This window comes from Watersipora subatra, chromosome 1 (genome assembly GCF_963576615.1).
Source record: "Watersipora subatra chromosome 1, tzWatSuba1.1, whole genome shotgun sequence".
Lineage (NCBI taxonomy): Eukaryota > Metazoa > Bryozoa > Gymnolaemata > Cheilostomatida > Watersiporidae > Watersipora > Watersipora subatra.
The window spans coordinates 54,098,516-54,122,263 of record NC_088708.1 but is presented as its reverse complement, the minus strand read 5'-3'; the positions used below and the strand labels follow the sequence as shown (position 1 = coordinate 54,122,263).

Here is a 23,748-nt window from a genome sequence, read left to right as displayed (position 1 = left end):
AACGCTCAAAGAATTTTAAAATTAAACATTGTGAGCAAATGGTAGCTATCAATGAGAGGTTGGTAATAATAATTTCCTGACAACATTTAATTGAGAGAGGTGGATGGCCAAATGGAAATAAGTAGCCAGTATTAGAAAAACCTTGAGCTCAGTGCAGCAATTATAAAAAAAAACACAAAACGGACCATGATATAGAGATTCACGTGTAGATTCAAAGAAGATAGCTTAAAAATATTACAATTTTTAACATGAACAGGTACATGAGAAACGGCTAATGGTGTCACTATTCTCAAAATCTAATTAGTGATAATAGTGGAACAAAACTAAATTAGTTAGTAAACTAGTAAAGTAACTAGTAAGGAAAAAATCGGGAAGGGGGGGAGGGGGAGTTAGGGAAGCTGTGTTAGTGATTATTGTGTTCTGGTTGATCTTAATTTCGCCTATTTACAGTTGTTCATTTACAAAACAATTTCAGAATTTCCAGGCTTGCCGATTCAAAGGCAAATCTATGTGATAACAAGAATGTGCTTTGGTCTCAATGTAAAGCCTATGCTATGTATCAATTGAGTTAAGTTGTCAAAGCAGATTTTGCAATTTGACAACTGAGTGGTGGTTTCTAAGCTTTGTGTCAACTGAGGCTTCAAGTAAAATACACCCAACTGACTGTCTAGTGCAGCTGGAGATAACAGCAATATAAATGATATAACATTAGATAGAAACTGGTATATGTGAAGCATATAGTAGGCCAACTAACATGATATGAATTGATCACATAACAGCCTGGGCAATTTAGTGAGGCATAAGTTTTAGGCTACAGGTGAAGTAAGATGAGTTCAGCAAACTGTTGTAGTCGAGATACAATGCCATTAATTACATTTCAAGCAAACAGTGTGTAATATTGTGTAAATGAGAAGATATATTGCTTTCAGAAAACATGCAGACACTACCAAATACATATAAATAAACCTCTCTGAAATCAAATAATTCTTTTTAGGTTATTTACAAAATAAAAGAATGCAGGAAATATATAACACGTATATAAAAAATACTTTTAATAAAACTTTAAAGAACATGCATTTTCTTTATGAAGATTTTAGTAGGTAGGATTTTCTAGATTCCATTGGCTAGCCCAGTAGACACCACTGTAGGCTTCCTTCAACTTCCCTCTAAAAACCAAAAAACAAGCAGGCTAAAAAACTTAAATAAGTAATACAGCAAGAAAACATCACGGTACATTTTAATATGAGTCAGATTTTATGATGTTTGTTTATACGCAGAATAATCAATTCAAGCAATAAAAGTGAGCTTACCTGTTCATGTTCATCGGTGTGGACTGTTGGCATGCATTGGTCTGGTAAGAAGTTGAATGTTGGTTTCATTCCAATAACAACCCATCGCTAACACTGATCCAAATGTTTATTTGTCAATATTGGTCTCATTGGATTTTTCAAGAGTTTTTTTTTGCATGAAAGGGTTCGAAGATGTATGTGATGCCAAAAAAGTGTCAATTTGTTGTGTTTTTTTTATGTTAGGGTAGGTGTCCTTTGAGAGGGCAGCATAAAAAGCATTAAATCTGTTCAGCTGGAATGCGTTTTTCAAAGCATCACAGTTCTGTAATTCAACCAACTCAATCTGATAAAGTCTGGACTTCAGCGATCTTGACAACAAAGGGGTTTCAGAAATGATGGAGCTCTTTTGCTACATAGCAGGCCTTAGTTGATATAAAGCCGTATTAAGAAAATTCTTCTTTATATATTTAGTTGTCCACAACAATCAATCTAAATTGAAAGCAAATTCCAACATATTTTAAACTAGAAATTCCACTGTCATACAGCCCACGACCAAAGAGATATTGGAAAAAAAGAAAGGGTACTGATGGTTGAGAAATGCAATATTAGCAGTCAAATGGCACTGCAGTGCAATAGGATAACTGCAATGATAGCTGTAATGTACTGGGTGTAGGTGCTATTATATACAACAAATAGCAATAATGAAAGGAAAAGATTATATGTTTATATCTCTCCCCTGCAATAGGAGAAATGCAATATTGGCCAATATTAGAAGTAAAATGCACTGATATTATTAGAATAACCAATATTATTAATATAGTAATAATATAAAACCAATGCACAACTTTGTTTACATTTCAAAACGTCATAGCTAGCAATATCAAGTTGTGATATTTATATAGATTTTTAGACAATCTGTACTACGTAGTCATTGTTCTGTAGTCATCCAAACTTATAATTATTCGTGAAATGCGTACGACTTGATGGTTCTATTCTCTGTCGCTCGGCGTTTCAATTTCCGGTCTTAACTTTTATTAAACCAAGCTTTTCAAGCGTTTTGTGACGATTTTCGGCCAAATTAATCTGTCTATTTGTGTATAATCCAATCAGATGGGTAAGTTTTAAGAATATGTCGACACTTTTCAAAGATTTGTTAACATATTTAAATAGGCTTATATGTGTTTTGTATCGTTATTATACTTTAACGACTCTACAAAACGATGGTTAAATTTGTTGATGAGATTTCGAGACAACGATTCGTCTCATTGTTGATGAATAATTTTGGTAAGTTGTGTGCACATGCATTTATCATAAAAACTCTCAAACTTCGCTCCCGCTCGTTTGGTCGTGGGAATAAAAAGGGTGATTGTGCATTTGCTAACTGAATAAGGGGTGTTGACTCATATTCGTATAATTCCAACCAGCAAAAATTATTGCATCCCCACCAGAACTGATACAATCACAACTACACCAATACTGACTCCACAAAAGTTCAGCCATGATGCCCTTGCTTGAGCCACAGATCTACCACAAGCCTCCTGAATTGCACAACCAATTCTTCAGGCAGTGGCTGGGTCAAATATAGAGAAGGACTGTGTCCAGCCTGCCCCTGAAGTTTGAAAAACATTGCCATAGACTCTTGATTAAGGGTGTCTTGCAACATTGTAACGAAAACTATCAAAGGCTATAAATAGAACAAAATTATTCCGGCATTACTTTGTATCCTGATCAATTATGATTCCATGATTCACACTATAGTTAGAGAAGCTAATATTTGTTTTTGATCTGACGAGAATAACTTGAAAACAGATGCCAGTAAACTTTGCTGATCAACAAGATGAAAGTGGTTATTGGTCGAGAACGAACACCAGCAATCATACCAATGTTGTCATTTTAGGCAATCTCGGAGTGAAGGGATTTGCAAAACATGAGAGAGTATGCATAGATTCAGCAACTGTGCATGACTGGGTGAACTTGATTATTGCAAACAAAAGTGGTACATGGTAAGTTGCAATGCTCATTCATCAAAGATTTGGTAAGGTTCTTTGAACTAGTTGAATGATACTATTTGCTTATTAAAATAAAATTGGTGAAAGCAGAAAAATCCTGAATAAGACTTTGAGCCAAGTGCCCTAGAAATGAGTACTCAGCTTTTGCCTGCACTGCCAGAGTGCATATAAGTTCGCAAAATTTCATACGGCCATTGCAAAATCTACATTATACAGATAATTTTGGTGTGAAAAACTACCAATGTAATGTGTAAACATATATTCATGACAGATTCTCCGAGCATCAAAGACGCAATAGGATTAATGCTGTGACGCAAGTGAGCTTAGATAAAGGTGCGTCAGTTGTGACGCAGTGTTTGCATCCGATGCTATTTCAACAATAAATCTCCTCTAACCATCCTAGACTGTGGTCCTAGCAGATCAGCTAGTTGGTAGTGATTGATAAGGAAACAGCAAAAAAGGAGAAACTTTTCTGAACTGCTGAAAGGCAATGCGTCATGTCATTAGAATCAGAAAATGAAAGAGATGATGACAAAATGGAATGTTGAATACATTTTCATTTGTGGATGCAAACTATTAAAATATGTTTCGATGCTGAATGCCATTACCACACGATAAAAAGAATGCTGACCTGCTTAAATAGAATTTTCTACCAGCAGACCTTGTTGTATAACGAGGTTATTCGATCGAGTCAAGGAATATTACTTTTAGAGAATACTGGCTTCCGGTTGAGATCTGAAATAAAGTTGGCCGCACTATTCACTCTTATTAATTATTGATCTAGATGCATCGCCTTCACTACCTATATTCACACATGGTGGCAGCGATATATTTGTGAAATGGGAGATGAAGAAAACGCTCAACAACCACAGACTGTTACCATACAACAAAGTGCTCCTAGAATTGAGCCTTCTGGTGAAACCGTTCTTGATTGTGAACGTGAGCTTAACTTTTGGACGTTTTAAGAGCAGGTAGCAGTCATATTACATTTTGTCTAGGCTTTCAGAAAAGAAAGAAGATTACCTGCCTGCCCTGCTCTTGTATACAATTAGTGAATATACTGCTAAAGTAGTTGAAAATAGCAATAAATACACAACAGACCAGTCACTCAACACTATATCAGATATTATTGAACAGTATTGTATAGACGACAGAAACATTGTGCATGAGCATTACATATTTAATGTATGAAATCAACTACCTAATGAGCCATTTGATGCTTTCTATGCTGACTTACGTTCATTGGCAGACAAATGTGCATACAACTACCGTCCTGCAACTACAAGGGGAGTTGCTTCACTAGACGAGATGTTGAGAGATCGTATAGTACTAAGTATTGTCGATGACAATGTAAGAAAAAAACTGATTTCTCAAGGCAACAATTTGACACTAGCTGAAGCAGTTAAGGTTTGCAGAAGCAATGAGGTTACGTCGGCTGTCATGCAATCGGTGGCAAAAAGCACAGGTCCTGAGACAAGACATGCTGTAGTAAAAAGGTCAAATAATGCGTCACAAGGACAGAGGCCTAGCCAACCAACAAGACAAAGAGAGAGACTATAACCAATACACTTCACAAACACAACAGCCTTGAGTTGCTCCGCTCAGCACCAACACACACCAAAACCAATGCTATCGATGTGGAAAGCAATCTCATGCTAAAAGAGATTGTCCTGCTAAAGAGGCGAAATGCAGAAACTGCGGCAAGCTTGGTCACTAGCAGGCTATGTGTAGGAGTAGAGCAATACATGAAACTTTTGCAAAGATTGACCAAGAGTTTTTGTTGACTGGAGAACTCTGTATAAATCAAATTAATGAAAAGACCTGGATAGCTGAAGTAGATGTTGATGGAAATAAAACCAAATTCAAACTAGACACTGGTGCCGATGGTACCATTATTGGCAATCAAGAGGCATGGCTGAAAGACCAACAACTGAAAAATCACATGTTACTTTACTAAGACCAGGTCGCAAACGACTTCCTGTTTTAGGTACCCTGAAGGCTCGGCTGACTTACATGTACAAGGAAAGATCTCTAACAGAAACAGCATACGTCATCAAAGACCAACCAGTTTCGCCTCTGAGTAGACATGCCTGTGAGAAGCTAGAGCTGTCACATAAATGAAACTATCAAATGAAAGAACTTGTCACATCAAAGACCGACTGGAAGTGACAAAAGGAAATTCGAACTGATTTTCCAAATCTGTTTAGAGGGCTTGGACTTCTAAAAGGTTATTGTTACAAAATCTCACTTCAACATGAGAGCGAACCAGTCTGTATATTCACACCAAGGAAGGTACCACTGCCTCTAAGAGAAAAAGCTAGACTAAAGCTTGAGGTGAAGGTATGCCAAAGAGTGATATCCCCATGTATGGCGCTTTACAGTGCCTCGCGTTCCGTGTTCTCAACTCAAGTTGTGTAACTCGAGTTGTATTTACAAATGCGAGTTTGTAAAAGTAAGGTGCAATATACTGGTATTACAGTAGCATAACCGTAGATCTGGTTATATTAACAATGGTACATCAATAGGCACCCATTAGCTAATAGAAGTTAAACTATGTATGTACTGCAAAACTAAAGCTACTGGCAAATTAGAGTGTCCCGAGTTTGCAACTCGAGTTGTACAACTGGAGTTACATTTACAAACTCAAATTTGTAAATATAACTCGACTTGTATAACTCGAGTTACACAACTCGAGTTCATCAAAAACCCAAGCCGAGTTCTTTCAACAGCAACTCGAGTTCAACAACTCGGCTTGAGAACATGGAACGCGAGGCACTATGGGGGCACTGTAAGGCGCCATACTAAACAACTCATCATTTCATTTTCTCTAGCTATATTTTCTATGCGCAATTTTTTTGGTGCATCATTAAACGTCGTTGACATAATTTCTATGATTGTTCATTTTTGGTGTTCATTCAGTTTCTTGTCAGATTTTAGAAAGAGAACTCTTTTTTTTATTTGAAAAAGAACTGGCCTGGCCCCCACATAGATTGTTTTTTAGTTTGCTTTTTACATTCTACAATTGTTTTTGTCTCTTTATACTTATACTAGCTGTGCCACCCGGCGTTGCCCGTGTAATAGAAGAGTCTTTGGACAGAAAATTGATTTGTATTTAACATATAACAACATTTGCCATTCTAACTTTCAAACTACATATCATGAGAGAAGTATGTCGTGTAGTTGAACTAAATTAAGAGAGAAATAAAAACCACTGTAAAGGTTTTAAAACTTTGTCAAACAACTGTACCTTTCAAGCTAGTAGCCTGGCATATTGCCAATGGAAAACTCCACTAAGCTAGTTAATAAGGTTAGGCTTCCAATGACAGTAAGCCATGAATTTGAGTCTTTATTGTTGTCAAGCTCAGCTGTTCTAATAATAGCTATAGGCGGACTTCCAACAGACAGACGGAATTTCAACACACGGACTTTGAGAAATATATATATAGATAAATGAATATGCGCAAATATCACCAATATATATAATTTAAATATGCATATATATATATATTTAAATTATTACTATTAATCAATTATTAATTTTTTTATATATTATGCACAAATGCAGTTCTGTAAATGAGACACCCCAATTACTCACTTTGCTTTTTTTTACAAACCCGGGTTAGTTTTGCGTAACACAACTCGAGTTCATCAAAAACCTAGGCCGAGTTCTTTGAACAGCAACTCGAGTTCAACAACTCGAGTTGAGAACACGGAATGCGAGGCACTGTAAGGCGCCATACCTCTGACTGAGGCCACTGACTGGTGCAGTGGCATGATACCAGTTTTAAAACCTTCAGGCAAAGTACGAATCTGTGTGGACCCAACTGGCCAAAACAGAGCTGTTAGAAGAGAAATATTTCCTATGCCAGTAGTTTATGATAGCGTAGCTCTCTTAGGGAACAGCAAAGTATTCTCAAAACTTGATGCCAACAGTGGGTTTTGGCAGATACATCTAGATGAAAGCTCCAGAAAGCTCACAACGTTTTGACACCGCTCGGCCAGTACTGTTATAACAGATTAGCTTTTGGAATTTCCAGTGCTCCTGAAATATTCTCACGAGATATGTCAGGGTTACCAACAGGCATAGATAATGTTATATGTCACATGGATGACATCTTAGTTCATGGTGCTGATGCCAAGAGTCATGACAGAAATCTGCGCTTGGTGTTAGCTAGGCTGGAACACGCAAGGCTCACCCTCAATGAAACAAAATGTGACATCGGCAAGACTTATGTAAAGTTTCTTAGTCACATAATCGACGCTGGAGGAGTGAGCGCAGATCCTGCTAAAATAAAGGCCATACAAGAATATCCAGCACCGACTAACAAGACTGAGCTAAGAAAATTACATGGAATACTCAATCAGCTAGCTCGCTTTTTACCTCATCTTTCATCAATGAATGCACCAATGAGGGAATCGTTGAAAGAGAGCAAGACATGGGTCTGGGGACTCCCACAAGAAGAGGCTTTCCAGAAAATTAAAAAGGTCCTCACCTCAACAGCAGTCATGTCTCATTATGACTGTTCAGTACAAACCATTGTACCTGCTGATGCTAGCCATTACGGAATCGGGGCCACCATGTTCCAGACTCAAAAGGATGGAACAAGGAGGCCAGTTTATTATGCATCTAGATCTCTGACTGATGTCAAAAGAAAGTATGCAGTAATTGAAAAGAAGGCTCTCGCGATGGCTTGGGCTTGTGACAAGTTAGATCAGGTTAGATTCACCTTCACTTATGAAGGTGAAAAACCTGGATCGGGTGCCAGCCAGAGTTTTGAGAATGTGTCTCAGAGTGATGCGATAAGCTCCCAAAGTTGAGCATGTTCGAGGCAATCAGAATCCCCTCTCTGACGCTCTATCTAGGGCACCTGTTGAGGAATCTTCTGTTGTAGATCTTGCTTTTGTCCCAGAAAGGAATATCTGTACTACACCTATAGTAATTGAAGATCCACAGACTAGCAAGATCAAAGAAGCACAGCGTATTGACACTATCTGTCAAGAGGTTCTGAAGTCAGTAAGACTAGGATGGTCCACTTACAAGACAGACGCCAACACCGCATTACACCCGTACTGGGACGAGAAGGAACACTTCATGGAGGTTGATGGCTTACTGTTATATAATCAACGGATTGTTATTCCCAATGAGATGTGGCTAGAGGTTTTGGATCAGATTCACCAGGGCATTACAAAATTTCTACGAAGAGACAGGAGATCTGTTTGGTGGCCAAGAATGTCAGCTCAGATAAAAGAAATGGTACAAAGCTGCTGCCAATGCAAGATCAACTCACCTACTTCTGTTGAGCCTCTCAGTCTTTCAACGTTTCCTGACAGTGCTTGGTCAAGACTTGGAGCAGACAGTTAAGTTTAAGAAACAACAATATCTACTGGTTGTGGACTATTATAGTCGCTATATAGAGGTCGGACGATTGGACTCAATGGGAACTCTTACTGTCATAGACAAACTTGAGGCTATCTTTTCAGTGCATGACATTCCACAAGTCATGATATCTGATAATGGTCCCCAGTTTAGCTCAAAAGAATTTTATGAGTTCTCTCGTTTTTACGACTTTCAGCATATTACTAGCTCTCCTCGCTATCCCAAGTCAAACGGAGAAACTGAGAGAGCTGTTGACACTGTGAAGAGGATGTGGATGAAATCAGCAGATCCCTATCTGAGCTTAATGATCTACAAAGCTACACCCTTAGAGAATGGCTTGACTCCATAGGAGCTCTTGATGGGCAGACTTCTCAGAACTACTCTGCCGATCTTTCCCGCTCAATGTTTTCTGCAGAGGGGCACTGAATCAATAGTAAACATAGAAAGGAAATAAGAGAAAGGACCATGATGAACTACAACAAAAGACACAGAGCACACCAGTTACTGGAACTCAAGCCTGGCTCACCAGTTTATGTTAGGGACATGAAACGGGAAAGCACAGTACTATGTAACATTCCTTCACGTTCTTACAATGTGCAGACTGCTAAGGGAACAATCAGAAGAAACAGGAGTGCTCTGGTGTCTGTCCGGGAAAAGGGCCCCGAGGTGCCATCACCTAAAGCTTCGCCGCCGGGTCCTGAGAGTACAGAGGTGCCAGGTCCTATGATTAACATTGAGGCCGACTCTTCAGGATTGCAGGCACCTAATCTGGATAGCCCAGAAGGCACGAGTTCGGATCTAACTCACTCCGCCAGTTATCCTAGATCAGGTAGGGGTTATGTTCTAGCTAGAGAGCGAAGAATACCTAAAAGACTAGAGGATTACCAGCTCTATTAATATGGACACGCATTCTAAAGACAATTAATGCTACATGCTACCTACCACTTAACTTTCGTCAAAGATAGCCGATTCTTAATACTCGAGGATAGCAATTAACACAACCTTAACTAAAACTCTCATTTTACTATTTACTTTACTACTATTTGTTCAGGTTGTATACTTACTTTATAAGCTTTCAAGTCGTATGTTTACTTTAGCCACTGTATTCAGTTTTCCCAAAAAGTGCTTGTACGGATCATTTAGTTCAGATGGTTACCCGCTTAGAAAGAGGGATATAAGATCAATTTAAGATCAATCACAGGGTGACAGTGGAATATAACTCCATTATTATAGCATCAAACTCTTATAACCTTTTTGCGATTTTTTGTGCATGCTAGTTACATTGTTTGTACTAATTAATCAAACTACACTTTTTCTTGTTAATTTTTCTAATGTATGATAGTTCAATGCCTCTGGAGTGAGAATGATGTGACGTTTCAAGGCATAGCTGTTGAAAAATAGTATGAAAAGATTTATCTGGTTTACTATAGATCAACGTGTGACTACTTTTAAACGTTGACAAAATGATGCAAGATATCAAAATCGGTTATGTAAACGTAAATATGGCTGAGACAGTCGCACTCGCACTCGTCAGATATAATTTTAGCCTTTCGCAATCTAGATTAATTTAATATCGATAGATAATACATAAAAAAGATTTCCATATTTTCCTATTATACGAAATAAAACTTGGTAATATAAAAGTGTGACAATTATTAGATTATGTTAGTACATAACCCTTGGATGTAGTGAAGTGTTCGTCACTTACATTTTGCTTTATTCATTTTCGTGGACGCTTGGACAGATCTAAATAGTAGCCTCAATTTTTATACAGTAGATACAAATGATACAGACAACGTTATGCTACAAACTTATTTTAGGATTACGCTCTAAGTCATGTGAACTTACTCAGGTTTGGCGACTTATACATCAAGGCTGGGTATAACAGGTTAATTTACAAAGCGCTCAATACGAGACCTGGTGGTGTTGGTCGAAGTTCAATTGGAAAAGCGATAAGCGCTACGAATAGTTTGTGATTCGCTGTCAAAAAAACCGGCCGAAATGATTACTTCCGCCGCGACATGTCGCTGCGTTATCTTTTAGATTGCAAACTCCGCGTCTGCATACTGGGCGCTGGTGCGGTAATTGCCTTTGTTGCACTGACTTGCAGCATAGTTTCTCTAATGGTAAGTCTGTTTATCTGTAACATATATACTGAAGTGATACATTTAAAAGGTATTAGACACTTTATTGATTTTTACTGTTTCTGCCGTTTTAAAACTTAGACGAACTTTCTTGTGGCTTCCGTGAACTGATTTACTGTTTTGCTCCGGGAATAGTTGCAGCTTAAAATACATTAACTTACGTATATTTGAGTACTAATCATGTTAGATCTTTTGGGAGCATTCTGAAACCCGAAGTGATACTATATAGGGCTTGTAGCACGTGGCGTTTTCGTATAGGTAACTACCAAATGTGGTTGGGTATATATATTCGAGCTTTTATTGTTCGATTGTTTTTTGACCTAAAGCACTATAAAAATAATGGTATAGGTAGATTAGTTTTTAAAAATCTGGTGTTGTAGTGTGAACCTTTTTTGGTTTTGTCATCACTTGAATAAAATTTTGACTTAGCTATCAAGAGAATTTTATATTGGTAAAGTTTATCAACAGGCAACACAAACAGCTGAACAAACAGGGACCGAGATGAAGTCAATGGTGGTTTATTAAAGATTATGTCTATTTTTAGACGTTTTTGTGATATAATATATATTTTAAATAACAATATAGAGTATTTTCCCATGACTTTAGACAGTAACTAATTTCAAAGTACAGTCAAACATGGATAACTCGAACTTCAAGGGACCGAGCAAAAGTGTTCGAATTATCAGAGCGTTCAAGTTATCAGAGCACTGTCACAAGTCCATATATTTACTTATTTATTAGTAGATACATGTACATATACAAACTATAATATAAATCAAAAGCACAAATGGCTTGTTTCAAATTAAATGCTTCTAATGTAAAGTTTAAAACGTTTTCATGAAAAAGTATAGAGATTTTTCTATCACTTGAGATTGGTTTGTTGTTTGAGGTGATGTTATTGCCAGGACGTTTTTCAGATTGACATTGGCAAAACTTGATCGTTGTTGAAATGCTCAAAAGAAAAGACATTTTTTTCTTTTGGTGTTTTACCCACGATCAATTTTGCCGTTTTTTCTTGAAGTTTATGCAGATTACCTTACTTTACCTGGGATTCGTTAAGAGCAACACTCCGATGCAGTTCAATTAGAAGTTTTACGAGGTTTTACGGTACATTCTATATCACTCACGCTTTTTTAATAGATACTTATTGAATGTACACACGTATTCTGTGTTTAGGTCAAACGATGAATAGTTTTTTTGTAGCTCAGACAACGTATACGTTTAATTACAAGAATTTTTAAGACGATTTAAACATTCAACATTCCGACGTTGATTCAACACGGAATCAACGTCGGAAAACTATTCATCACGGGCTAGCTGGGTTACGCCACGCACTCAAGGATTTTCGCCACACACATACAAAACAAAAACAACATGCGATTTTTGTTTTGTATGCGCGTGGCGAAAATCCTTGCACGCGTGTCCCGGCTAGCCCGTGCTATTCATCGAATCGCAGTATAAATCAAATTTCACCAAACTTTTAGAAAAGTCGTTGACAAAAATATTTTGCCGATGGTGGTAATAACGACGCTTATGAATTACGAAAAGATGAAGTTTACCTCTATGGCTTTGAATAAAGTGCATTTCTAAAGCGATAACAACCGTTTCGGTAGCCGTTGGGCAAAAAAACAGTTCGAATTAACAGTGTTGAGTTCGAGTTATCTATAGCAACTTATCAATACGTGGGAACGGACCAAAGGAAATGTTCGAATTAACCATGTGTTCGAGCTATCCGTGGACGAGTTATCCATGTTTGACTGTATATAAGTGCCTTGTAGGCCTATATTAGTTCCATAATACATTTGGGTAAAAGTTTAGAACATCTCTTAATTAGGCTTGACATAGATCTTATCTGCTTATTTAGCTTATTGATTTGTGTATCCCATACCAGGGGACTAGCCAAATGAATTTCTAAGAATTTGATCGAAGATGTCTCCAAATCAAATAGTTTTATTGATTTTTCTAATTTAATTTTGTTTTGATGATTTCTCATTACAATGTACATTGTTTTGTCCATGATTACAGTTAATTTATTTGTGTTACACCATTGTTCAATTTTTTGAAGTTCATTATTAACTAGGTATAGGCCTATATCAATGTCATTATTCAAATTGTTGGACTCAAAAATAAATTTGTGTCATAAGCCTATAGAATAGGTTTTAAATGATTATTAGATGACACAAAATCATTAACATATATATATTAAAAACAAGGTTGGACTCAGGATAGAACCTTGAGGAACGCCGCAATCTCTTCTACTTGAAAAGCTATATTTATAGTTTTCTATAAAGGTTACCTGTTTTTTATATTCCAAGTAGTTTTTTATCCAGTGAATAGAAGACGCTGAAAAGTGCATATATTTTAATTTGAGAATGAGTATATTTTGATCAATAGTAGCAGATGCCTTACTAAAATCAAGAAATATCCCTAGTAGGCTACTGCGCTGCCATGGTTCATTGCGGATAAAACTTTATTTGTTAGCTCAGTTAATGCTTGGCTAAAGTTTCGTTTTTTTTAAACCAAATTGTTGTGGTGTAAAAATGTTTTTTCTAAATATTTGCGTATTAGCAATTTTCTCAAATTTTACTAAAAACTGGCAATATAGATATACGTCTTTAATTTGATTAAAAGCTTTGGTGAACCCTTCTTAAACAAAGGTTTAACTTTTGCTTCAAGTGCATGCTTATCACATACTGATAGAAATTTGCTCAAAAATTCATCATACATAGTATTTACATCAGGATGAGAACAAACAAGCTTGTACCAATCTGTAGTAAGACAATCTCCTAAGAAGTTGTTTTACTTAAATGTTTTAGGCCTTTTAGATATCGAACATTTTTCAAAAAATTGTTCAGTGATATATTTAATTAAAACAAAAGTCGCAAGATAGTCTGATATGGAAGTAGTAATTGTTCCTGATGAAAAATATTTTTCACAAATGTTTACGCAGATATGATCTATACACGAGTCAATTCGAATAGGAATATTAATTAAACTATAATAATTTGTTGTTGCAAGAATGCTTTTAGGTTCATCGCTAGTCCCAGTTTTGTTCAGCATGTTAAAGGTTGACTTGCAACAAAATTCACATTACAGTTATTTGGTATCAAAAGATTCACCATGTCTTACTCTGTTGTGTTGTAGGTGCCAAATGTGTGGAAATGTGATTACAAGCTCTTAAAAGCTCAAAAACGAAAAGCGGCCGTAGATTGGAATCTCTTTATTTCGAATACGTAGCCACGAAATTTGGTTATCGTCTTGTCACGTATGTTCTCACGTGAATTGAAAGACCAATACAAAGCTCAATATAAAACTTATCGTAGTACTAGTTTATGACAAACACTTCGGGTTTTACCGAAGACCCCGTATCAAATATAGTTGCTCGTTACTTCACAGTTTTGTTTCGGCATTATTCAATCGTCAAGTCGTTCTCTGATCATGTGACCCAATACTTCGCAAATAATTTCTGCAGCACTTTTCGATTATCACAGGTGACCAACAGGCTCGTCATAATTATCAGACAATGATATGTACTCCTTCGAGCTAAGGTTAATTTACGGTAAGTTATAAGATATCAATGCTAAAAGTGACAGCATTACAATGACGATAAAACAGACGCGTAAGAACAATAGACATAGTTTTATTGAGTGTGTGAAATATATTTGTGAAAATATTTCGACGAATAAGGTTGCAAAAAAATGTAAACAGAAACCATCTCTTTCAACTACATGACATTTGAGCCGTTTTGGAAAGGGAATCCAAACTACAGCGGTCTCGTGTGGCTGCGATTTTCTATTCGTTTTTGAGCTTTTAAGAGCTTGTAATCACATTTCCACATATTTGGCACCTACAACACAACAGAGTAAGACATGGTGAATCTTTTCATATCAAATAACGGTAATGTGAATTTTGTTGCAAATCAACCTTTAATATTTATGTCACCCATGAATACATGAAAGTTTAAGGCTTTTGTTGTAAGAAAATACTGCTGCAGGTAATATAGAAATTAATGTATATTAGAACTTGGTTGACGGTAGACTATTGTGGTAACAAGACCGCCTGCTAATCTCTGAAAATTCCGCCATGCAGCCTGATAGCCAATGACTCTGTACCAGATATGCCGACCGGATCCGCCTCCACGCTCTCGGCAATGCCACCATGCACGTAGGCCCCAACACCACCTCCTCGACTGTCTCTTTCTTTCCCTAAAAATATAATCAGCAAGAGGAAAGTAATGGTATTCATACTCGTAAATAAAGGTTTCAGTTAGACACACAATATCAACTGGTTTAGAAAGAGACCCTAAAAGTTTTTCAAGTTGGCTGAAATTACTTCATAAACTTTGAATATATAAATTTATTAAGCCAATGAAGTTTTTATTTTAAAAAACATCAAAAATGTCAAGTTTATGGTTAGAACAATGAAAAAGACAATCCATAAAGTTAGTTAGAAAAAGAAATAGAGTGAATACAAAAGCAGAACATTCACAAGCAAACAAGGTAAGTTATTCCTCAACAGACAGTTCATTTAAAAACTTCAGATTTAACTAAGATAGCAGGAGAGTCACTATTTTACTCAAAATATTTTTTTGTGGACAGTTCAGGAAAACTTATAGTCATGCCGCTTTTTAAAATCTCCAGTCAGTTTATATAGCTTTGCTTGAGTGAGACTGAGAAGATCATTAATAAATATTTTTTCCATTTTCTTCCAATACCAAGATGGGTGGTAGTTTCAGGTGACTTTATAATCAGAATAAAAAGCGTCTTGTTGGAAGGTGCGCAAAATTTCACATGCGATCTGTCTGTCTCACCCTATAAATTTAGTCTATCTCATTTGATGCATTTAATTTACTGTTGAGTTTGCTAGCGATCTTCTGTACGGCTTCAATCCAGTTTACTTCAGAACGATATGGAATTTGAGTTATAACAAGCTGTTTTTGTCAAGCTTGGATATCTCGAGCTTCAACTGCCTCATTTACATCTGCATTGGATTTAACTGATCTATTTCTCCATAGATAAAGTTTTAAACTCTTGGTTAGCTCCATTTGCTCTGTTTTTAAATTTCGTAGGCGTAAATCAAAGCTGTCCAGACGCTTGATAATCAGGTCTAACTTTTCGTGCACAGAGGCAGAACTGTCCATAGCTTTAGTAGCATTTTGCTTTCCTTTTCTTCCAGTCATATTAACGAAAGAGAAAACTTACCCAGTTTGGGGCTGGCTCATAGAGAGTACCCCACCCCCTGTGTCAGCTTAGTAATTGTGCTCTTTAGTTCCTTATTTTTGATCTATTTTGTTTGAAATAAGTTCTTTTTTAGCTAATTCTTATTAAACATAGCTAGCGAAAGTGCATTACTTAAATATATTTGGCTGACTAAGATGTATTATATAATCAATTCTGAATACTCATTGCGTTTATCTACATGCCTGTTACTGATCATCTGGCTCTAAATGATCTTTGCACAAAATCAAGTTAGGTGGTAATAGGAATGCAGCAAAGGTTAAGAGTGCTCTCTTACATCTAAATATTGGAGCTGTTGGAAGAAACAACAAAATGAGCATCAATGAGAATACATCCCAAGTTTATCCAAACTGGACAGTGAGACTGGCGAATCCAAGTTACTGTAAAACCTTTAATTGAACATCACCTCCATTTGATCTCCACTATGAGAGAAGGGTTGAAAAATAGAACGCCACCCTCTATTTGAATGCCACCTCCATTTGACTGACACTTTGATAATCTTTGATCTTCATGAAGATTAAGTGATAATGATATTAAGTGATCAGTAAAAAAATGTCCACAAAATCATATTTATATATGTATTGTTTACATCAATAACAATCAATTATCTCGTTGGCCAGCTCCAAAGCTTTGCACTTTGTACGTTAACTGTTCCTGATAACTGTATCAGGCTAATAGTAGTTCCATGTTTAAAGCGGTCTTGATACTTCAACTTACATACATGTATGTATATAAAAACAGTTTACATTCTTGATGGTAGATGAGCGATTAGTTTTAGGCTAAAAGCTACGTTTAGCGAGCAAAACTCTACTCTTTTAAGAGCAAAGCTCTAAAAAAATATCAAAGCAGGATACAAGCTATAATATCATCGCAGGTTAATTGCAAATAATATATATCAACTGGTAGAGATATTTTTCGGTTTCTCAATGCATGTTTATTAAGAGATCTTCGACAAGTTGGAGGTAAGTTAGCAGATTTATTGCATCCAAAAGGTTTAATATTGCTCCGCCAGAAATAAGGGCAACAAATAGGTGACATTCGCTTCTGCCGTAAAAGGGCTAAATTTATCCTCCGAAAGTTCTGACGAGCCATTTGAAAAATACAACGACATCCTCTATTTGAACACCACCTCCAATTGACTGCTGCTATAGAAGGATTAAGAAACAGCGCCCACGGCGTTCAATTAGAGGTTTTACAATAATTCAATTCGAGCATATACCTGACTCATCATTTCATAGCTTATTACCAAAAATGTAGAAATTTAGTCCAGCTGCTATATGGACCAAAATAATTTATGGCATAAATTATGTAGAATTCTTGTTTTAGGTAGTTGTGACAGGAGAACATTGTGTGTGAATCTGATTTCTATATTTCTAGCTAAACCAGAATATTATCTCTCTAGTAAAAAAAGCTAAGATGGTGGGGAATACAAAGTTTTTCTAGGCAGCTAGGAGAACAGATGTGCTACGCAATTATTTAAAACCAGCAGCTATTTTTAGAATGTGGCAGTTTGTCACAGAATAAACAGGCGCTTTTAAATAAAAACATATCACAAGCAACAATCGAACTTATACAGATCTGAAATCTAGGAAGTTTCTTTTTAGTTAGAACTGGTTATGAAATGAATGAACGCAGGCTGTTGGTAATGGAGTCATTATAGAGGACTATCAAGTATATCCTTCTGCCGACCATGCGTTTGCACTCTAGAACTTTGGCGCTGTATTCCAAAGACCAAACAGCCAACAGGCTTTGCGCTGTTGAAACCTGTTTGAATTTTTACTTTGGTAAAGGAATGGACCTCTTGTCTTTGTTTTTCTCGAACTGCAAAATTTTCCCTAGTCTGGTGGTGATCTTGTCCTCATGGTGTTTCGGAAACATTGATAACATCAATCTTTATTTCCTGAATAGTATTCTTTGACCGTGCTAAATTAGTCACAAATTCTGTAAGTTCCTTTAGGTGACTCTCAACACACTCAAAGAATAAAACGGACAACAAATTCACATAAAATAAGGTGGACTTACTGTCATTTTGACATTCAACTTTAACATTCAATCTTGGAATTTTGGCATCCATTCCTGTCTACATTCACCCTTGTTGATGTTCCATATCATTATCAAATTAGGCCTACACGTATTGTCATTAGTAGGAAAGTGAGGCTAGTAAAGCAGCATAGACTTACAGCCATTAAAAAATTCATTGCTTCCATTTCAGTGACTGGTATGAATGGCTCTGATTAAAGAACTATTTGTGACATTAAATAAATTAATACTTAGCTTCTACCACTCCGTCTTCTATAGTTTGTCCATAGGATAATCACATTAAAAAGTTTGTTCCCAATAGCTACAATATGCCTAAATAAATTGACAGTATAAATTGAAAGGAGTTCTTGAAGTCAAAACATGCGAAAAAGGAATTGGTCTTGTATGGCCGAAGGTTTTTTAGGTTAGCCAATGAAGGTGGTAGCGACTCCCTTAAAATAGCAGAATCACAAAAGTGCATGTTGAAGCTCGAAAATATTGTGAGTCCCGCATGGTAAAATCAGTCAGCTATGTCAAGTGTTGTTAGAAACTGATCAGTAGATTATTTCTAGCCAATGGTACAATGACACAGTTTAAGTAACATAAACTTTCACTCAGGAAGATTTGTTCACTTCATGACATTCTTATTGATGGACAAAATGTCAGTAATTGATTCACTCAACTATGTTCTTCGTCGCTGGCATTTGCAATTCTTGGATGAGCCATAACTGATCTAAGATTCTTATTGGTTGGGCAGAAACTCCAACAATTGCTATTGACAAATAACTTCACAACCAACAGAGGCTTTCGCTCGTGTCTAGGGTGGACAGCAAATAGTATATCGGTATTCATATTTGCTTTTAAACGTAAGTTAATTATCTGCTCAATGTCTTAATTCAAATAGAGAATATTAAATTAAAATAGGACTTTTTCTGAGCCATGCTTTATTGTTGTTAAATCTTAATAAGTGTATAAAATCAATATATTTTTGTCTTCATGACAGAAGTAATTGTATCAAAAATATTTCTACATTTTGTAGGTTATATGTCAGGCTAGACATCAAGATGATGAAGATGAAATTCTTTAGACAAATCACTACACTGGTAATGAATGGTAGCATTACATTATATGGCAGTTCGGAGATTAGTATCAATATTGGCCACATTAATTAGTGCTCAGTTCATTTTGTACTTTGTCTGATCCTAGAAGATAATTCTAGTAAATGTAATGTGGGTGATGTTGTACTAAAAGCTTTGCGGATTAAGGTCAAACAGTAAGCCAAGCAAATATTTGGTTATCATTGTCCAGTTTATGTAAATATGTCTAAATATACCCTTTTACATAAAACAAATCTGATGGCTGAAGTGGCTCTGGCTCTCTATTAAATGCTACCAAATAGTGTACTGTCTTTCAACTATAACATGTGTATACTTGGTTTTTGTTGTCGCCATTTAAAATATATAGGAAAATATATTTCAATGCTTTGTAATTGTTAACATGCCATTTTTTATGGCTCGCAAATATAGTTTATTCAAACACCTTTGTAACCTGGATTTTTTGTCTTTACTTTGGTTGTTCTTTGAATTTAAACATTTTCGTGTAAAAATCATTGAGATTGCTGCAAACTATTCACCAAAAGGCTATATATACATGTACGTCACAATTGAGGGCAACTAGTGAATCTTGTGTTGCAAGCTGGATGTGGAGCTTTTTATGCAAACTATCCATTTTGTATACATTATTGTGTCTACAGTCCTATCACTCCAAGTTTAATAACGATCACTGCAAATCACCAAATCTTTTAAATTGTCTTATAGATTTCATTCATTAAGTCACTGGAGCAGTGACCACCTCTCTCACATAGATGAAATTTTAAGGCAGTACATGTACTGTAAAATGATGAGAAAATTTGGACTTTTGATAGCATGGAACTGTTTGCTGGTTGTATTGTAATACTTTTTTTTACAAACAAAGAAATTAGAGTATGACAATTAATGCACTTCACTAACTGACACATTCAGTTATCCTTACATATTTATTTCAAGTATAACGTCTGTTAACATTAGCAATATCTGGTGTCGTATTTGTTTGTGTTTATATTCCATACTAGAGTTAAGATTGTTGGTCTGTTTCAAATGCTTGTATGTTTGTTCACACTTCTATGGCAATAATTGTTTAGTGTCCGTTGGGATGATATGAATTCTGCTGGTTGGTATACCTGCTGCGGTCACTTTGCAATTTTGTTACCAAATGTCCCCTACATGTGGTATTTCATTCATTGGTGATTACGAATAACTTTTGCTATGTGATTATTCCTTTACATGCGGTTAGCGTTAACGTTTGGTTGTCTTACAAAAGATTTACTTTGTGTAACGTTTGTTTGAATGACAACTGTATGTCTACTAAATATGATTGTATGTATCAATGATGCCCATTCAATACTTTTTTCCAATTTGAACTCGTTATTATGACTGTTTTTCAATAGTCAAGTGACAGAAAAATGTTACACCTAAAGCTCATTACTGTGGAGAGCATGTATTTTGTAGGACCTATGCTTCATCTTACAGCTATTATTAATATCAAATTTATAATACTTTTTTAATGTATGCTTACTGCATCACATTCATCTTGTCTACTTCATTAGAATGGAATGTTTGATGCTGTTTGCTTTTTTGAGTTTGCATTACATGAACTTCCTCCAAGTTTTCAGCAGTATTTTTAGCTAGTTCTAATTACTGGTAGTCTTGCGTAATAGTTCTCAACTATAATAGTTTGCATTGTTTCTTATCATTTGATTCAAACTAACTGAAGAATATAATAAGGCCTAATGCGCAGGGTAACAATACCAGTGTAACAATAGGTGAACAAACAGAACGTTTGCGTAAATGTGGAAATGATTGTTGACTCCAATTCATGTAATCGATTTTCATTTTCATGCCAGTTCTTAGTAAGTGCGCATTCGTAATTTCGATGGACTGCGGCGCCTGCCTATCATAAATAATGTTATGTTGTCATAGCACAACCAGAGTTCATAGTGTGACTATAGTGGACAAAAAGGTTTGTATATTGTCAATCGCTTTACCTATTATTTTTTCCAATGAGTTGGAAATTTTTTGTTTTTGTTACGACAGCGTCATAACGATTCTACTTATACTGATTAGCTGAATGAGCAGCGCACAGAGTCATGGTAAGTGAAGCATTTGAGCATTAAAAGGGGTGTCTACCACTGACTGCCATTGCTATCTCTAGATATTATCTAATAAGCCATCATGTGTGTTTTAGGCGGAGCAAAACTGGAAAGCCGCTACGTCTATCTATGAGTTTTCAGCAAAAGATATTGATGGCCAGGAGGTATCATTAGACAAATACAGGTGGGCTGATGCTAACAAAAACCACAGTTGTAAAGAACGTAGTTTGTTGTGTCATAGTCCCTATTAATGTCTCCAAAAGATAAACATGTATTATTTATTACATTAATCTTATAAAACTGATCTAACAAACGGTAATGCAAGCTGCATCGTGATGTGCGAATGTGACTGTCACATAGCATAGACACGATTTTACCATCTAAGCAGGTTTTGTTCATGATGGTTTTTGCTGTTTAGTCTGCAATTTCGCAACATCTTAAAATGGAATTTTGTATTACAAGAGCCAAAGTTGTCCAGTTATGTTCAACGATATTTTGTGTGATAATTTTGTTTGAATGTCAAAGTAGATGTGACGCCAAAGTGTCATTACAGGGGCCATGTCTGCGTCATCGTCAACGTGGCGAGCCAATGAGGCTTCACTGACAAGAATTATAAGCAACTGCAGGAACTCCATACCAAGTATGCCGAGTCCGCGGGGCTTAGAATTCTTGCTTTCCCTTGCAATCAATTTGGCAGCCAGGTGAGTGAGATCTAGTTTTTATACAAGCCATCTAGTACTTGTGGCTTGCTCTGTAGTCAGAGTGATGCACACATTTATGCGAATGTTTCAGTTTATGATGTTTATTAGGTTCTCATTCGCTGAAATGGCAATGGCAGCTTTGACAGGCTTGGTTTTTCCTGGTACGAAGAAGACGGCAAAAGCTATGACTTGCCTTAATCGATTTCATTCCCCTTTTGATTACTTGTTAAGAGTGTTTGCATGTGCAGCAAACATTTTAATGCGATATGGTTAATCAATAATGGCTAATCAATAAGGCAAACAAGGCTCAGTCATAGGCCTCGACTTGATAATGATAAATTGGACGCTTCTCTTTCACTGAACTTTTTCTTTTTTTGTAACAAAAATGTTGTGCCACTGGTAATAAAATAGACTGCTAGTAAAATTCATCACTCATCCGCCTCTCATTTCACAGGAACCTGGCACTGATGCAGAGATTAAAGAATTTGCTACTACAAAATATGGTACTCAATTTGACCTTTTTAGTAAAATTAATGTTAATGGCAATTCGGCCCACCCCCTCTGGAACTATCTAAAGAGCAAACAAACTGGATTTCTATTCAAGTGAGTTTTTCCTCTTCAGAAAAAGAAACTTTAGTCAGTCATTATTAAGAGAAGCTGGTGTGATTTCTATAACGTGAACAGTGTCTGCAATATGGAGGACTTTTTCGTTGTGAGCAATCTCTCTTACCAAATGATACAAACTGTGAACATACTTTACAATGAGGTAAAGTAACTAATTACACTGATTGGTTTTGTTTACCTTTCTGTTATCACTACAATCTTTTCAGGTATGCTCACGTACAAATAACTTTCATTCTCTAGACTGGCAATTAGTGCTAGTCTATAGAATGAAATACTGGGGATTCTGTGCTTTTTAAAGCTGTTGTGATGCATAGTCGGATATATAGCTGGATGGTGCTTTAGGTTACACTTGCAGATTTTGTTCAATTACATTGTTCGTTAACATACGACTAGATGAGCTTGTCTGATGTACATGTGTGGTCAGGTGAGTGGTGACACTAATAGGAACTTCTCAATCTTTTAGCGCTATCAAATGGAACTTCACCAAGTTCCTCATCAACAAGCAAGGCGTTCCGGTCAAAAGATACGCACCAAATGACGAACCTCTGGTAAGTGTTACCACTGATTCACATCATCTTCAAACATCCAACTCCTTTTTAGTTGACTTGTGATTCAACACAGTATTGCTGATTTATACAGTAGCACTTTGTGTCGTATATTACATTATCAAAAGCTATACTTGCATTCTTGATGGAACGTGTGTGGATAAGCATGAACTGTTGGTGAGTCTATTGTTTCCTTATGTAGTCAATGGAGAAAGACATCAAGAAGGAGCTTGGAATCGAGTAACGTACACCTTCTACACCGATGCTATCATTTGGCAGCAGTTGCTGATACTCTTTGTTAGTTTCTTACATGATTCATAATATATAGCCAGATGATATTTGTGCATTTATACTGGGGATGTCTAATTCATTCCATGGTCTTATGAAGGCATGCATTGAAAGCTTATTCAAGCATATGCAAGCTGGATCCTTCACCACACGGAACTTATTAGCAACCTACAAAATGTCTGCCCTTATCTCATCCTAGTCGCTGTATCCGATTTATTTTTGTACGAATTAAATCATGTTGTTCATAGAAAATAAACATGTAAATTACCATATCATGGTTTATTGTTTACGGAGTGGTTGTATGCAGTAACATATGATCAGGCAATTC

The 23,748-nt window shown here is 36.3% G+C and overlaps 2 protein-coding genes across 3 annotated transcripts in view; one reads left to right on the top strand and one right to left on the bottom strand.

Moving 5' to 3' along the window:
- LOC137385857 (heparan-alpha-glucosaminide N-acetyltransferase-like) overlaps positions 1–10,420 on the bottom strand; it is a 32,269-nt gene extending 21,849 nt beyond the window's left edge. The window contains exon 1 of the mRNA XM_068072435.1: positions 10,384–10,420. Coding sequence (XP_067928536.1) covers positions 10,384–10,399 — 16 coding nt within the window. The 5' untranslated portion in view covers positions 10,400–10,420. The remainder of the gene's footprint in view (positions 1–10,383) is intronic.
- Positions 10,421–10,697: 277 nt separating this feature from the next.
- LOC137385600 (phospholipid hydroperoxide glutathione peroxidase-like) lies at positions 10,698–23,690 on the top strand. 2 transcript variants are annotated; one of them, XM_068072096.1, is made up of 7 exons: positions 10,711–10,801; positions 19,115–19,178; positions 21,358–21,446; positions 21,816–21,963; positions 22,418–22,566; positions 23,051–23,135; positions 23,335–23,690. In XM_068072096.1, exons 2-7 carry the CDS (start codon positions 19,140–19,142, stop codon positions 23,374–23,376), a joined length of 552 nt encoding a protein of 183 aa, XP_067928197.1. In that variant the 5' UTR covers positions 10,711–10,801; positions 19,115–19,139; the 3' UTR covers positions 23,377–23,690. The 2 variants fall into 2 exon arrangements, with proteins under 2 accessions (XP_067928198.1, XP_067928197.1); XM_068072097.1 differs by lacking the exon at positions 19,115–19,178 and having other exon boundaries at positions 10,698–10,801.
- The last annotated feature ends 58 nt before the right edge of the window (positions 23,691–23,748 follow it).